General features: G+C 34.0%; 1 protein-coding gene and 1 long non-coding RNA gene across 5 annotated transcripts in view; one reads left to right on the top strand and one right to left on the bottom strand.

Annotated features, from left to right (window-relative positions):
* LOC142319301 (gamma-aminobutyric acid receptor subunit alpha-6-like) overlaps window positions 1–15,550 on the top strand; it is a 34,193-nt gene that overhangs the window by 3,680 nt on the left and 14,963 nt on the right. For all 4 annotated transcript variants that reach the window (XM_075356415.1, XM_075356417.1, XM_075356416.1 and 1 more), the window contains exons 2-4: window positions 85–298; window positions 4,536–4,603; window positions 15,248–15,471. In XM_075356415.1, the coding sequence (XP_075212530.1) occupies window positions 121–298; window positions 4,536–4,603; window positions 15,248–15,471 (470 nt within the window). In that variant the 5' untranslated portion in view covers window positions 85–120. The remainder of the gene's footprint in view (window positions 1–84; window positions 299–4,535; window positions 4,604–15,247; window positions 15,472–15,550) is intronic.
* LOC142319302 (uncharacterized) overlaps window positions 1–15,550 on the bottom strand; it is a 61,975-nt gene that overhangs the window by 42,968 nt on the left and 3,457 nt on the right. The gene's annotated exons all lie outside the window — the stretch shown is intronic.

The following is a 15,550-nucleotide window of genomic DNA, read 5'->3' as shown; positions in this document are numbered from 1 at the left end:
ACTCGGTCCCGTCAGATTCCGTTTTGGGGAGGTTTTACTGTATATAATATTTTTATATAATTAAATTTTACAATTTTTTTCTAGGTAATGTAGACTGAGAACTTCAACCTGATATCAGAAATGAAAGAAAAAATGGATTTGCTTCCTTATATTGGAGTTGTATTGCTCTTGACGCAAATATCCTTTGTCAGCTGTTTTGTACGTGACTTCCGAACTTTTAATAAAAATGTTTCCCAAACATTAGATAGTCTTTTAGCTAACAATCGTTATGATAAAAGAATTCGTCCTGATATTGGAGGTTTGTTTGCATAAATAACATCTTTATTATTATAGAATATTCATTTTTTAAATCTCACGCATTAGAAATGAATAAATCCCATATTTATTTAATATATTTTAAAATATTTATTCTGTGAATGATCAAATTTATCATATACTAAATTTAATATTTATTAGATCTTTTTTGTTTTCAACTTAACGTGGACTTCTTTTTGAACAACAGAACGATGGTTTTTAGTATGGAATTTGAATAAAAATAGACTTTGAATAAGGAAATAATTAAGGGCCATTGATCTTTTGTTTGAAATGTATAGTTTTAACTTAATAAAATTCTGGAGATTCCAACCAGAGTGGTGCAGAAGTTTAGAATAGAAAAAGGGATAAAAGACGTTCTTTTTTGAAAATATATAAAAAACTATTGTTTTTATTAAAGTTATAAAATCCTCTTTAAAGCTAATAAAATTTCCTGCAATCTATTTTTTTTTTTTATTTACTTAAAACAATAAACATAATCAATGTTACAATGTTTTTAAGTTCTTTGTAATTTTTAAACTTCCTCATGAAAGACTACCTAGTTTTTTTGGGATGGACTGTATAATAGCAAGTGAAAATCACTTTACAGAACCTTCAAAATTAATTTAATTATGCACAAAATTTTCAAGAGTTATATATATAATTTCCTCAGAATATATTTTTGGAAATAATTCTGTTGTAGTAAAAAAAAACCTGTTCAACTTTCCTACGGTTTTTAGGAGGAAATAAGTCAGTGCATTTTTTATAATTCATAATTTTATAAAATTGAATATTTTGTAAAGAAATATCTTTTTTAATGTTTCTGTTTTACAAAATGTGTTTGATTTACATAATTAGGAAGTTATAGTTACATTATTGTGTGTTTAGGTATATATATGATTTTTCATAAAATCATTTTTTTTCTACAGGAAACACACTTTTTGGTTTTATAATATTAATGAGATTTTTAATATTTAATATTTTTCAGTTTTTTTAAAATATACTATCCGAATTTTAGAACAGTGGTCATGGAAAAGCAATCACTGGTTATGGAAAGGTTGATTTATATTAAACAATCATATGTCTTGCAATAAATAAAGTAAGTGCATTACTTTTTGTGTTTTACAGAGTTTATTATTCTTGATGTAACATAAGATAAAACATTCTGATTAGAAATTTACTAATCTTTTAATAATGATAATAAAACTGTATTTGCTTTACCATCAATCTTTCAAAGATAATATTATTAAGCAAACATAATTTTAAGTACATAACCAAACTGGTTGTTTGCCAGAGTTGATTTTTGTTAATCCCTAACAAGGAAGCCTGTTTCATAATTATATAAATAAAGATAATTTTTATTATGAATGCTGTATAAAACTATTCATGGTCTGGATTAATACCTAAAAGCTATCAAATGATACCTTTTCCGATTAAAGAGTAATTAAATAATATAACTACATTTACATTAGTAGTAAGTACAATAATCAAAAAATCAAATCAAATTTTTATATGAAATAAATATCAATACTGGAATTAAATGAATAAATTATCATGCACAGGCAATTCTGTTTTCGTAGGTATTCTTATGAGATACACACTCATAGATAATTGCTTGTAGTGTAACTGAAATAAAATTAAAATCCATCCAAATAATAACTACTGTTATATAATTTGTCCCTATAATACTTATCTTTTGTCAATAATTTTTTATTAAACTAAAACTTTTGGAAAATACATTTTAAGCATTAAAATTATTCAAAGTAAAACAAGAAACCTCATTGCGGAAATTTTTATTTGTAAGCTTTAAAGGAAATTTTATAAAATTTCTTTGTAGTTCTTAACTTCTTTAAATTCATTTTTTCAGTATTATTGATAGAAACCAAATTCTTTCACAATTTGTGTAGATATCTGTTCTGGGTTTTGCAAATGAGTGATTAAAATTATTTTGAAAATATTCTTTATAGAAGTCATAAAGTTACATAACATTTAATTTTTTTTAGTTGTCTGAACTTTATTGAACCTAGCATAACAATCAGGGTAATGTTTTTGTATAGAAAAGAATACGTTTTAAAAACATTCAAAATAAGAGATTTCAGATATATCCTACAAAGAAACAGCTGAGTGGATACTGATGAGTAGTTAAAAAATGACCTTATGATTGGATTTGGGCCTTTCTTAAAACAACCAATAATTTCATCATATGATTTAATATTGATAAAATTTATCATTTGGCCCATCATGAGGCACACACTGATTCTATATACAGGTGATTCAGCAGGATAGGGCAATACTTTGACAACTCATTCTAGAGGCTAAAAATAAGAAAAAAGTTCATATAAACATAGGTCCGAAAACGCTTCGTTACCGAGTTATACATTGTGAAAGATTTCCTCCGAGTTTCAGTTCCACCGAGTAAATTAAGGCTTTCTGAAATTCTGGGAAGGTCAATTAAGGGGTAAATTCAATTGTTTCTTATGGTTTGTGAGCTGGGAAGTCGAAAAAATAGGTTCCAGAACTGTATCTCTCTTAGTTTCTAAGATATCCCATGTAAAAGCCAAAAATTGGGTCAAAAAACACATGTTTTTACATTTGACGTACAATAACGTTGTTAAATTGCCAATAAATTATACATTTTTTAAACATGAATTGTAGAGAATTTAATTACAAGAAGATTGATGTAAATAATGTCAACAAAAAGGAAATAAAATGTTAAACATGTAACAACAAAACCGACAAAAACTTAGAAGAAAATGTTACAAAAAAAAGAAATGTGAAATGTGTAGGAGCTCCATCAAGTTGGTAATACATTTTAATTCATTTTGCTAAGGGGATATTTTCCAGCAATATTGTAAATTCATTACGTAAAAATTCCAGATAATTTCTCCCTGAGATACGATGTTGTAGTAAGAAAGGACCAATTAATTGGTCATCTATGATACCACACCAAACATTCACTGAAAATCGTTGCTGGAAATTTTTTTCCACTGAAGCATGTGGGTTTTCTTCAGACCACTGATGCGCATCCTGTGTGTTGTTTATTCCGTTACGAGTGAAAGTAGCTTCATCCAAAAATAGTATAAATGGAATTAAATGTCGATTCCTATTAACCCGTTGATAAAACTGCAGCCGGCTGGCGTAGTCACCAGACTGAAGACGTTGCACTTTCTGAATATGAAAAGGATGCAATCCATTATTATTTAATGTCCTCCATACTCTACTTTGTAAAATATTGAGCCGTGTTGCAATTAATCGTGTGCTCGTTGCCAGACTACGTTGAACCATCTGCTGAATGTTTTCACCTTCATCAGCATGATTTGCCGGTCGTTCAGATGAAATATGAGCGCTGGGAAGTGTACCATTCTCACGAGATTATTAAAAATTCTAATAATTACTTTACGATTTGGTACAACACGACCAGGATACCTATATCGATATTCCGTAACCGCTGCCGCAGCACTTCCATTGCAAAATCCATAGATGAAAATCATTTCGGCATTAGTGAAGATTCGCGGCATTTTTCAAAACAAAATAAACAGAATTTCCTTTTTTTGACTTTATTTTTATGCACTGTAAAATGAATACAAAATTATACTTCTTAACAGTTTTCTGAAATTTTTACAATAAGAATTCGACGTAATACTGCAAACACAATTGCTCAGCGGAAGGTTATTTAACACATTACCACAATTAACTGACAATGAGTATTTAAACAAATTGTGATGAAAAAAATCAGTGTTGCCAACTTGTTTTCCGTAGATCTAAAATTATTGTATTATAAGCAAATGAGGTAGTGTAAACTGTTCCCACAAACTGTTCCCACAAAAAAAGAACAAGAGAAAAAGTTTTTTAAAATTTAGACAAATACCTATATTTCTGAAAGAGTAAACTTAGGGGATAACTCCTCAGCCAACCTGTCAATATTGGTTACTTCATTTTCAGTGATAGGGAGTCATGTCACACACATCTCATGTACTATTATTATTTGACTTAGGTCTTTATGGAGTGATCTATGGTTTAGGAAATAACTTTAAATTTTCTGTGGCTATGTAAATACATTGTACTGTTTTACAGAGAAGTTTGAGTAGTATGTAATTTACTCAGATATAGAAAAGTAAGTATTTCATGTGATAAACTACTTTAATGTAATTAAACATTAATAATAATTTCTATTCTTTGGAAATAAATATCAAAAAAAGCTTTTAATACATCTTGTTTTCAAACCTGTTGTTTTCTTTTTACAGGTCCACCTACAGTTGTTTCTGTAAATATGTATATAAAGAGTATTGGTCCCATTTCTGAAATTGAACAGGTAAATATTACAGGTTTTCAGAGTTAATTTAAATAATTTAAAAAAAAATTGTTTATAGACACTGATTGCTGGGACTGTAGATGCAAGAGGCAAACCACTAAGTTATGATTTTTGTTTTAAATTCTGGAGTTTTTTATGTTTCAGGAGGGGTTAAGAGTTCTGGATGCTTGAGAAGTTATAACTTGGTGAAATATTTAATCTTATACTAAGCTTGAAATTTATTGTAATTCACAATTTATTATTACTGTTATTATTATTGGTTTTTTATTATTATTAACTCCCTCTATGAATCATGAGACCTTGCCGTTGGTGAGAGAGCTTGAGTACTCAGTGATTCAGAGTAGCTGGATCAAAGATGTAACCATACTGGAGAGTTATATGTCGAGAGTGAGACTCAGGAATGATTCCTGAAAGAGGGCAGCAGCTCTTTCAGTAGTTGTTAAGGGCATAGGTCAGGACAACGTAAACGGCCATATCAACATCACTCAGTCTGAGTACTGCATAGCTGAAAGCAATGGAAAACTACAGCTGATTTTTTTCCAAGAAAATGTAGCTCTCTGCATTTTCATATAGCAGTGATGGAGGCGCCTTCCTTGGTAAAATATTTCGGAGGTAAACTAGTCCCCCGTTTGGATCTCTGGGTGTTGACTACTAAGGAAGGGGGTCACCAGAAAATTAAAAAATAACATTCTACGAGTCGGGGCATGGAATGTTAGAAGTCTAAAAAAGGTTGGTAGGTTAGAAAATTTAAAGAGGGAAATGGATAGGATAAATGTAGACGTAGTAGAAATTAGCGAGGTTCGGTGGGAAAAGGAAAATGACTTTTGGTCAGGTGATTTTAGAATAATTAACTCAGCTTCAAATAAAATGGGCAGGCAGGAGTAGGTTTCATAATGAACAAGAAGATAGGGAAGAAAGTAGAGTATTTCAAAATTCACAGCGATAGAATCATTGTAATAAGGATAAAATCGAAACCTAATCCGACAATGATTGTTAACGTCTATATGTCTACAAGCGCTCATGATGACGATGAGGTAGACTGTGCATACAAAGAAATTGACAAAGTAATTAAACACATAAAAGGATATGAAAATTTAATAATAGATGGAGATTGGAATACAAGTATTGGAAAAGGCAAAGAAGGAAATATTGTGGGTGAATACGGGCTGGGCAAAAGGAATAAAAGCGGGGACTGACTTATAGAGTTTTGCATGAAGTACAATTTAGTAATTGCCAACACCCAGTTTAAGAATCATAATAGAAGAATATATACATGGAAAAAGCCAGGCGATACTGCAAGTTATCAGATGGATTATATCATGGTTAAGCAAAGATTTAGAAATCAACTCATCGACTGCAAAACTTACCCTGGAGCAGATATTGAGAGCGACCAAAATTTAGTGATAATGAAATGTAGATTGGGGTTTAAAAACCTGAAGAAAAGGTGTCAGATAAATCGGTGAAATTTAGAGAAGCTTGATGAAGAGGAGGTAAAGAAGATTTTTGAGGAGGACATTGCAAGCGGTGTGAGTAAAAAAGGTAAAGTACAAAATGTAGAAGAAGAATGGGAGAATGTTAAAAAGGAAATTCTTAAATCAGCAGACGTGAACTTAGATGGAACAAAGAGAACTGCTAGAAAACCTTGGATTTCAGACGATATATTGCCGCTGATGGATGAACGTAGAAAATATAAGAATGCTAGTGATGAAGAAAGTAAAAGGAACTATAGACAATTAAGAAATACTATAAAAGGAATTGCAAACTAGCAAAAGAAGAGTGAATTAAAGAAAAGTTTTCAGAAGTAGAAAGAGAAATAAACATTGGTAAAATAGACGGAGCATATAGGAAAGTTAAGGAAAATTTTGGGGTACATAAATTAAAATTTAATAATGTGTTAAACAAAGATGGTACACTGATTTATAATACGAAAGGCAAAGTTGATAGGTGGGTGGAATATATTGAAGAGTTATACGGAGGAAATTAATTAGAAAATGGTGTTATAGAGGAAGAAAAAGAAGTCGAAGAGGATGAAAGGGGAGAAACAATACTAAGATGTGAGTTTAAGAGAGCATTAAAAGATTTGGCATTAAAAGAATGGCAGGAAGACTCCTGGAATAAACGAAATACCTGTAAAATTATTGCGCAGTGCAGGTGAGGAAGCGATTGATAGATTATACAAACTGGTGTGTAACATTTATGAAAAAGGGGAATTTCCGACAGACTTCAAAAAGAGTGTTATAGTCATAATACCAAAGAAAGCAGGAGCAGATAAATGTGAAGAATACAGAACAATTAGCTTAACTAGCCATGCATTAAAAATCTTAACTAGAATTCTGTACAGAAGAATTGAGAGGAGAGTATAAGAAGTGTTAGGAGAAGACCAATTTGGTTTCAGGAAAAGTATAGGGACAAGGGAAGCAATTTTAGGCCTCAGATTAATATTAGAAGGAAGATTAAAGAAAAACAAACCAACATACTTGGCATTTATAGCCCTAGAAAAGGCATTTGATAACATATACTGGAATAAAATTTTCAGCATTTTAAAAAAATTAGGGTTCAAATATGGAGATAGAAGAACAATTGCTAACATTTACAGGAACCAAACAGCAACAGAAATAATTGAAAAACATAAGAAAGAAACCATAATAAGAAAGGGAGTCCAACAAGGATGTTCCCTATCCCCGTTACTGTTTAATCTTTACATAGAACTAGCAATTAATGATATTAAAGAACAATTTAGATCCGGAGTAACAGTACAAGGTGAAAAGATAAAGATGCTACGATTTGCTGATGTTATAGTAATTAGCTATATATAGATGATATAGTAATAGCTGAGAGTAAAAAGGATTTAGAAGAAACAATGAATGGCATGGATGAAATACTATGCAAGAACTATCGCATGAAAATAAACAAGAACAAAAAAGTAATGAAATGTAGTAGAAATAACAAAGATGGACCACTGAATGTGAAAATAGGAGGAGAAAAGATTATGGAGGTAGAAGAATTTTGTTATTTGGGAAGTAGTATTACTAAAGATGGACAAAGCAGTAGTGACCTAAAATGCCGAATAGCACAGGCGAAATGAGCTTTCAGTCAGAAATATAATTTGCTTACATCAGAAATTAATTTAAATGTCAGGAAAAGATTTTTGAAAGTATATGTTTGGAGCGTCGATTTATATGGAAGTGAAACTTGGATGATCAGAGTATCTTAGAATAAAAGATTAGAAGCTTTTGAAATGTGGTGCTATAGGAGAATGTTAAAAATCAGCTGGGTAGAGACAAATGAAGAGGTGTTGCGGCAAATCGATGAAGAAGAAGCATTTGGAAAAATATAGTTAAAAGAAGAGACAGACTTATAGGCCACATATTAAAGCATCCTATTATAGTCGCTTTAGTATTAGAGTGTCAGGTAGAAGGAACAAATTGTGTAGGCAGGCAATGTTTGGAATATGTAAAACAAATTGTTAGGGATGTGGGATGTAGGGGGTATACCACAATGAAACAACTAGCACTAGATAGGGAATCTTGGACAGCTGCAGCAAACCAGTCAAATGACTGAAGACAAAATAAAATTATTATTAATGCATGTGGTTCCTTTTTAACTGGATGGTTTTTTGTTTGGTGGTTTTTTAAATCAGTATTCCATACATCTGAGAACAGAATAGCCTATCTCTTAGTACTAGGTAAGAAGGAAGGTACTCCTTCTGAGTTTGGGCTGGGCAATGTCTCTGATCTCTGGGTTTTCATACCTGGAGTGTGGACAGATCTCTGGGTCTTCTGGTAAAGGCCAGCTTTTCTTTGTTAGTTTTCAACCCATTACCTTGATTTTTATCTTCTTGGTAGGTCTTATGACCTGCTTTCAAGTATTGATGGTTTGGTTCAAGTTGTGATTAACTGCTTTCCTTGGGGGCTAAAGAGGAAGCCCTTTAGCCAAAGTTACCACTCACATCTTAGTTATAGTCTTTGTTAAGTATTATTTTAGAAGTTCAGGTTCCCTTTTAGTTTTTATCATAGGTGGCCAACATGCCTGGTAGTGAAGCCCATTTTGTAAAGAAAACTTTTTCAGTAAGCAAAAGGATCTGTGCTGTGACTTGAGATGGCATGTTACGTCTCTTAAACTTAGTAATGATGAATATGAAATTTTCCAGAGAGGTAAAAATTATAAATCTTACGGTTGAATTAATTGGAAATTAATTCATAATGACAATTCTCCAGTTTGATCTTCTGGTACTTCTGATATCAGAAGTACCTGATATCTGTACTTTCAGATATCGGTCTCAACTGATATCTGAAAGATAGTTTCACAGCAGGGGGACTGTTAACATGATAGTTAAGAATATGCAGCCCAGTATAAAACTGTTACCAACCTTGGAGGAGCCAATGGCGGCCAGGTTGGATGGTGATCTTTCAAACCTTCATGCCGTACAGTCTCTCTTTGAAGAGGGGTTATTCACACTCTTAGATCAGAGCTTGCTATGGTTAAAGATGAGGTTCGTGCCTTATAAGATGAAAATACATAATTGAAGAGGAGACTTATGGATCTTTAATGAAACTGACCAGAATTCCTTGTCTGATGAATTTCTGAAATTAAGCACATCAGTAATAAGAAGCATTGACTAACTAACCTCTTCTTAAGATAATGATTCAATTTCAATTGAATCGACATGTTCTAATGTTAAAAAGGTTGTAAATAATAAGCTTTATAAAAGTGCTGACAATTTAAATAATAATGATGAAAAAGTATTACTGCTTTAATTAGTAATGTTGACAGCAACGCCATTGCCAGCATCTTAAATTATATATGTAATATAAATGGTTTTATCTTCTGATAAATGTCTTGATTTTTCTTGGAGTAAAGTTGTTGGTGGTGGAAGGCAATGAATAAACAGTAAATAAGACTATCAAAAGTAATGCCGATAATTGTCACCTGCAAGCTGATTCTATTAAGAATAATGATAAAAGCAGTTGCCATCCAACTGTTGTGAGCATATAGTAAGAAGTTGATTAGGGTTGGAAATACATTGTCTCATCCTGAAATGGTCAACACCTCAAAAAGAAGGCTCTGTTTGCGTCTCAATTTAATCCAGCTGTGACCACTGACGATGTTGCTAACCTTCTGGATGGTTTGGGATTGAATTTGATCTCCTATATGCCATCGAAAACCAAATTTGTGACATAGAACTCTTCCATGTGGAGGTCTGATGGTGAAGAAAGTCTTCCTATCAATGAAGGATCTAAAGGTTTATTATTAGAATGTTCAAGATCTGTGAACTAAGGCCAATGAGGTTTTTTCTCCTTGATTGAAAGTAAACATTGACTGATAGTGATTTCTCCATGAGTGATAGTGATGTAACCTTGCCGACAGAGACTTGGTTTAGTGAGGAGCAGAGGAGTGTTGATTATTTTCTTAACAATTATGAAGTGTTTCATGCTGATAGTGACTATTGTGGAGTGGTGAAGCATGGTGGGGGTTCTCTCCTAGCTGTGAATTGAAAGGTCAAATGGTTTAGAAGATGTGATCTACAATTAATTAACGAAGTAGTTTGGCTAGAGATACCACACCCCAATAAAAAGAATCTTTTGATCAGCGATCATTATTTTTCACCTTTTATTGCTGCTTCAGCTATTGAGGGGTATTTTAACTTGCTGCTTAAACATATTAAGGTTGTCTATTTTCAGATAATGATATTGGGTGACTTTAATTTGCCTGATGTGAATTGGTCAGCCAGAAAATTCTTTTCCAATGTTCATTTTAAGCAAACTGTAAGGCAAAAGTGTTGTTCCAATTTGCTAATTGTGCTGGCCTTGACTTTTGTCATTGATGGATCCTGATTGTGATGATGGTAATCTCTTTATTTTGGATCTATTTTTATAGAATTTTCTGGTGGATCGATGTTGGGCTGTTGATCACTTTGTTCAGCCAGACCACTTTAATGCAATGGTTTTGTTCTTTATTAAGGATTTTGAGCGCATTTCGGTGGATGTTTATGGACATTGAAGAAATTATAAGAAGGGTAACTACTTAGGATTGTATAATCAATTAGCTAACTTGCATGGTCGAATGTTTTACTTAGCCCTATTATCGAGTCTATGGCTATGTAATTTCAGAGCATTCTTCAAAGTGCTATAAATGATAATGTCACTATCGTGGAATACAAGAGATGTAATTATCCATTTTGACTTTCATGCCAACTTATAGCTTTTACTAAGAAGAAGAAAAGAATTCACACTTGTACAGCTTAAATTGATCTTGCAAAGGGATTAAGATAGACTGCCACAAAATCATTAATATGGCTTGGCTATTAAACCTTCCAACTTTTGGAAGTATATTAGTAGTTACAAATTGATGCTTCAAGGATTGTAGCCCCCAGTAAGGAATGGAGTGGTGGTAACTGATCCTAAAATAGTGAATGAAGAGTTGGCTGATTACTTTGCAGGTGTATACCAGGATTTTGATCTTATAATTGCCCTAAGGATACTGCTTTGCTCAATGTTTGTTGAACTCTCCCCACCACTTATTACATCTGAAAGTGTGTGTGAAGCTATTAAATGAATTAATGGAAGATCTACAGGACACACTTGTGCCCAAACCATGCCACCCCCTCTGTACCTAATCTTGATGGGCTTTACTGGAAGTCATCTTCGAAACCTCGGCAAAGGCATCTCTCAGCCTTGTTCCTGCCTCAGTCAGGATGCCTCCAATGCGAATGCCATGTGTGACATTCCCATCATTGTACTACTTCCTACTAGACAACTCTTTAAAAACAAAACCACAAGTTCCAGTCATTAACAAGACCAAATAGACAACTAGAAGGAACTGAAATAGGAATAAGTTGAGATCAATATGCAACGTTAATACAAAACAACATGAAAACAAAAAAACAATAACAAAACAAAAAAAAATGAAAACAAAAAACAACAAAAACATATACCATAAGACAAGACACAAAAAAAAATACAACAAAACGTTGTATTTTTTTTTTAATAAGGCAAATTGAAGCGGAACCCTAAACTCCTTTAGCAATCCTTTCCCCTACCAAGTAAATGATAAAATTCTCAACGATCGCCAGCTCGGTTCAGTCCCTCCAATCTACACGGAAATCTAACGCCGACCCAATAATATCGAGCCGGGAAACAGTTTCCGTGCGCATTAGCTCGTACTTAGGACATACGTAAAGAACATGATAGGCATCGTCCAATTGCCCACATTGTAGACACACACCGGAGTCTACCAGGCCGAGTCTCTGGAATCTGTCCCTGAAAGCCCCATACCCAGAAAGAAATTGCGTCACGTAATTGTTAGGGCGCCTTGCAAACGAAAAACATCTGGAAAGGATCATGCGTATAACGCCCACTTTCTGTCTCATCCCATGTGGCCACAAAGCATTGCCATGATGTTCAATTTTCCGCACTTTCTCTGAAATGAACTCACCGGACTTCTTAGCAACATAAAGCTGTTGCTTCTCAGATGTAATCAAATCTATCAATTACACACTTGCAATCACCAAGATTGCCTCCTATGAAATTAACCCGTTACCATTAACAATATAAGGCATTGAGCCCTCAATAAAATACAGCTTTTGAATTTTAGCCTATCCATCCAAACAGGCGCCACATATAGTATAATAGCCTTGCATACATCCTTATACAGAATACTCATGGTCTTGAAGTTAAGACCCCAATCAGGATTGACCACACGTCGTATTCCAAAGAAGGTACTACAGGCCTTCTGCTCGACGTATTAAAGGTGCTTCTTAAATTGCAATTTCTTATCAAGAAAATCAAGAAATACTCCGAGGTACTTTTGAACCTGAACATACTTGATACACTGCCCTGACATCTATACGACGAACTAACAGAGGGATCCTTGTCGCCACCTTTAAATAACAATTTTACAATCCCCTTCCTCCAACACACTCTCTCCGTAAGCAACAGACAGCCCTCTTTAAGACTGACAATTCCCATCTCCACCATGATACAAGCCTCCTCGACCGGAATTACAGGAAATTGAACACTCGGCGGCGTCAGCGAAAGCCGCCGACAAACCCACTACCAGGTCTTCCAAATCCAAGACATCCAGACTTACTCAGGTCAGAAATAGACTTGTTGCAGAACATTAAAATACCCAAGAGAACACAAGATGACAAGAATGTTTAGGGCCCTTACCGCTTAAATGCACATAATCCATTTCTAAAGAAATGTTGTCCAATCTATCGAAACAACTACAGACATAAAAAAGAACAACAAAAGTCGTCAGTGGAGAACTCTGTTTGTTCATATTTATTGCTTTCTTTATCGGTTTTAGGCTGTCTTCTCTGGTTGGTTGTTTATTAAATTTCTTATTAATAATACCCTGAACCATACTGGCTAAAGCCGGTGCTATTTCTGAAATTAAATCTTTCGGCATGAAATTTGTTGCAACAAGCCGCAGCAACCCGCACGTAATTCATCTTCAGCGATCTACTTTGAACAATTTTCTTCGCGTCGAAGTAGTAGTCTTTACATATTGAATTACTACTTCTTTTTTATACGTTGGACAGTTCCACGATCTTTCTAGTTGATGACAATTTACAGAAACAGGTGTACCCTTATACGGATCCTCTGGATACAGAAGGGTTACAATACGCACAGAACTGTTTTCTTGGTACAACGTATTGCTGTTTGTCCAAAGCACTGCAATGGACCTCAGGATAATCGGACGTACATCTAATCTATGGAAATGGGTCTATGGCCTTTACTTTCTCCAGACACTTCGGTTTATTCGCAAGGTCAAGACATGCGAGCGGAGGATATAACTTCTCCGCTTAATCGTGTGTTTAATCGACGACACCCAAAAACTCCTTGCTCATGTATCTCTTCGACGATTTCCTCTTCGGTGCAGTTCAGCAAGTCCCTTCACACAAAACACACTTTGAGGTATTTAATGCACCGTGCGGTGTAACTTTAATGTCTAACACTCTAATTTTCTTCGTCTTGAGTATCCGTGACGATTGTAAATCGTCGATTTTAACAAACAATCCAACAGCCTTTTTTCTAACCAACTTTACCGATCCTCCAGCAGCTTAGGTGATGCCTCGAGCTATCACAAATTAATCCTGCCAAAATCTTCTTTTCATTTGATAACCAAATATTTGGTATCATTGCGCTTCCTTGGTTCGATCCAACTTTTCTACATTCGTAATTTCTGCATTCTTCCTTCGCTTCGCTTGCGAAGACAAAGGCTCTCTTAGACGATGGGTTTCCCGGTGACTGTTTCCTTTTAGTTCGTGGTAATTCACGACCACACCTAGAAGACCAAGCGCAGACGGCCTAGTCAACCGCAGAGGTCTGGATGGACATTCAAAATTGAAAGATTTCTGTGTCCAAGATGAAGTTTATGCTTCTCAAGGGCGTAGACAAATTATAGTACAGTCGTAATCCCCATATTAAATATAAAGGCTGTGTAATCAGCCGAGTTTGAGTTCATAAGTAGCTAGGTGTTTTGTTTGATGAAAAGTTGCTGTTTAGCAATCACATTAGGCAAGTAGCGGCGGACGCCGTCTCAGTTATGCACAAGCTTAGAAGGATTGCTCGGAAAGACTATGGGTTGCCGGGCCGTCAAATGTACATGATTTACCGACGAGGTGTCTTCGAAAGCATGACTTCTTACGCGGCGCCCGTTTGGGCGCATAGGTTGGATATGAATAGAGCACTTGTTCAAAATTTAAGGAGTGCCCAGCTCAGAGCCTTAATTGTATGCATTAGTGTTTTTAAAATACCTCCTACGAGGCTTCCACCGTATTGGGAAAGGCTCTCACAATCGATTTAGTAGTGAAAGTTCGGGCAGCCATGTGGAGATTGCGATGAGGCTGAGGCTGAGGTATTTGGAATGCAGTTATGAGCTGAGCTTGTACCGGAGCGGAACGACGATATCAATGCACAGGATCTAAATTTCATTCAGTTGCCCATTTCCCGCCTGCATAAAAGGCTGCAGAGCCTCCCGATGGAAGCATGGGATTTGGAATGCACTTATAACTTAATAAGTTATTGTTCACATGATGATAAAGTAATAATTTCAATAAGTTATAATGATATTTACATTTTGATATTTTAGTTTGAGTTTATATTAAATGAAGATTACATTGTTGATGAAAGTGTACATGACAGAATCAAATCTAAATTTAGACTAAAAATTGCTTAATAATAAGAAATTACATATAAAATATCAGCTGATAGAATAGGCTAGCTGAATATACAAATTTATTAACTTTTACAAAAAGTAAGAACGAGGCAGTTTATGTATTTATAAATTAATAAGAAGAAAAGAGGGTGAGTCTTAACAATTATAATAATGCTTCAGATGGCCGGCCTCCGTGGCACGAGTGGTAGAATCTCAGCCTTTCATCTGGAGGTACCGGGTTCAAATCCTGGTCAGGCATGGAATTTTCACACATGCTACAAAATCATTCATTTCATCCTCTGAAGAATGCCTAACGGTGGAACCGGAGGTAAAAAAAAAAAATAATAATAATGCTTCAGACAAAATATTATTGTTCTGAATTATTAAATAGTCTGAATAAGAAGATTCTTTAATTATTTTTCTAACTTTTGTGTTATATTATGGAATTTACAAATAAGTTATATGTTTTTTTAAATGTTACAGCTGTATGCAATGGATGTGTATTTCAGACAGAGTTGGTATGATAGAAGACTTTCTTTTGATCTTCCTGGAGTAAATGAATTTTCAATGTCATGGTTGTTTTTAGATAAAGTATGGAAACCTGATACATATTTTACAAATGGAAAAAAATCTTATCTTCACCGAATTACATCTCCTAACAAATTTTTACGTGTAAGAAATGATGGATTTCTGATGTATTCTATGAGGTTAGTTCTATTTATAAATCAAATAATAAATATTATTGAAAGTGATCCATGTTTTTTGAAGATAAATAATATCCATTCA

This window comes from Lycorma delicatula, chromosome 2 (assembly GCF_047948215.1).
Source record: "Lycorma delicatula isolate Av1 chromosome 2, ASM4794821v1, whole genome shotgun sequence".
Taxonomy (NCBI): Eukaryota; Metazoa; Arthropoda; class Insecta; order Hemiptera; family Fulgoridae; genus Lycorma; species Lycorma delicatula.
This window is presented reverse-complemented; position numbering and strand designations above follow the sequence as displayed.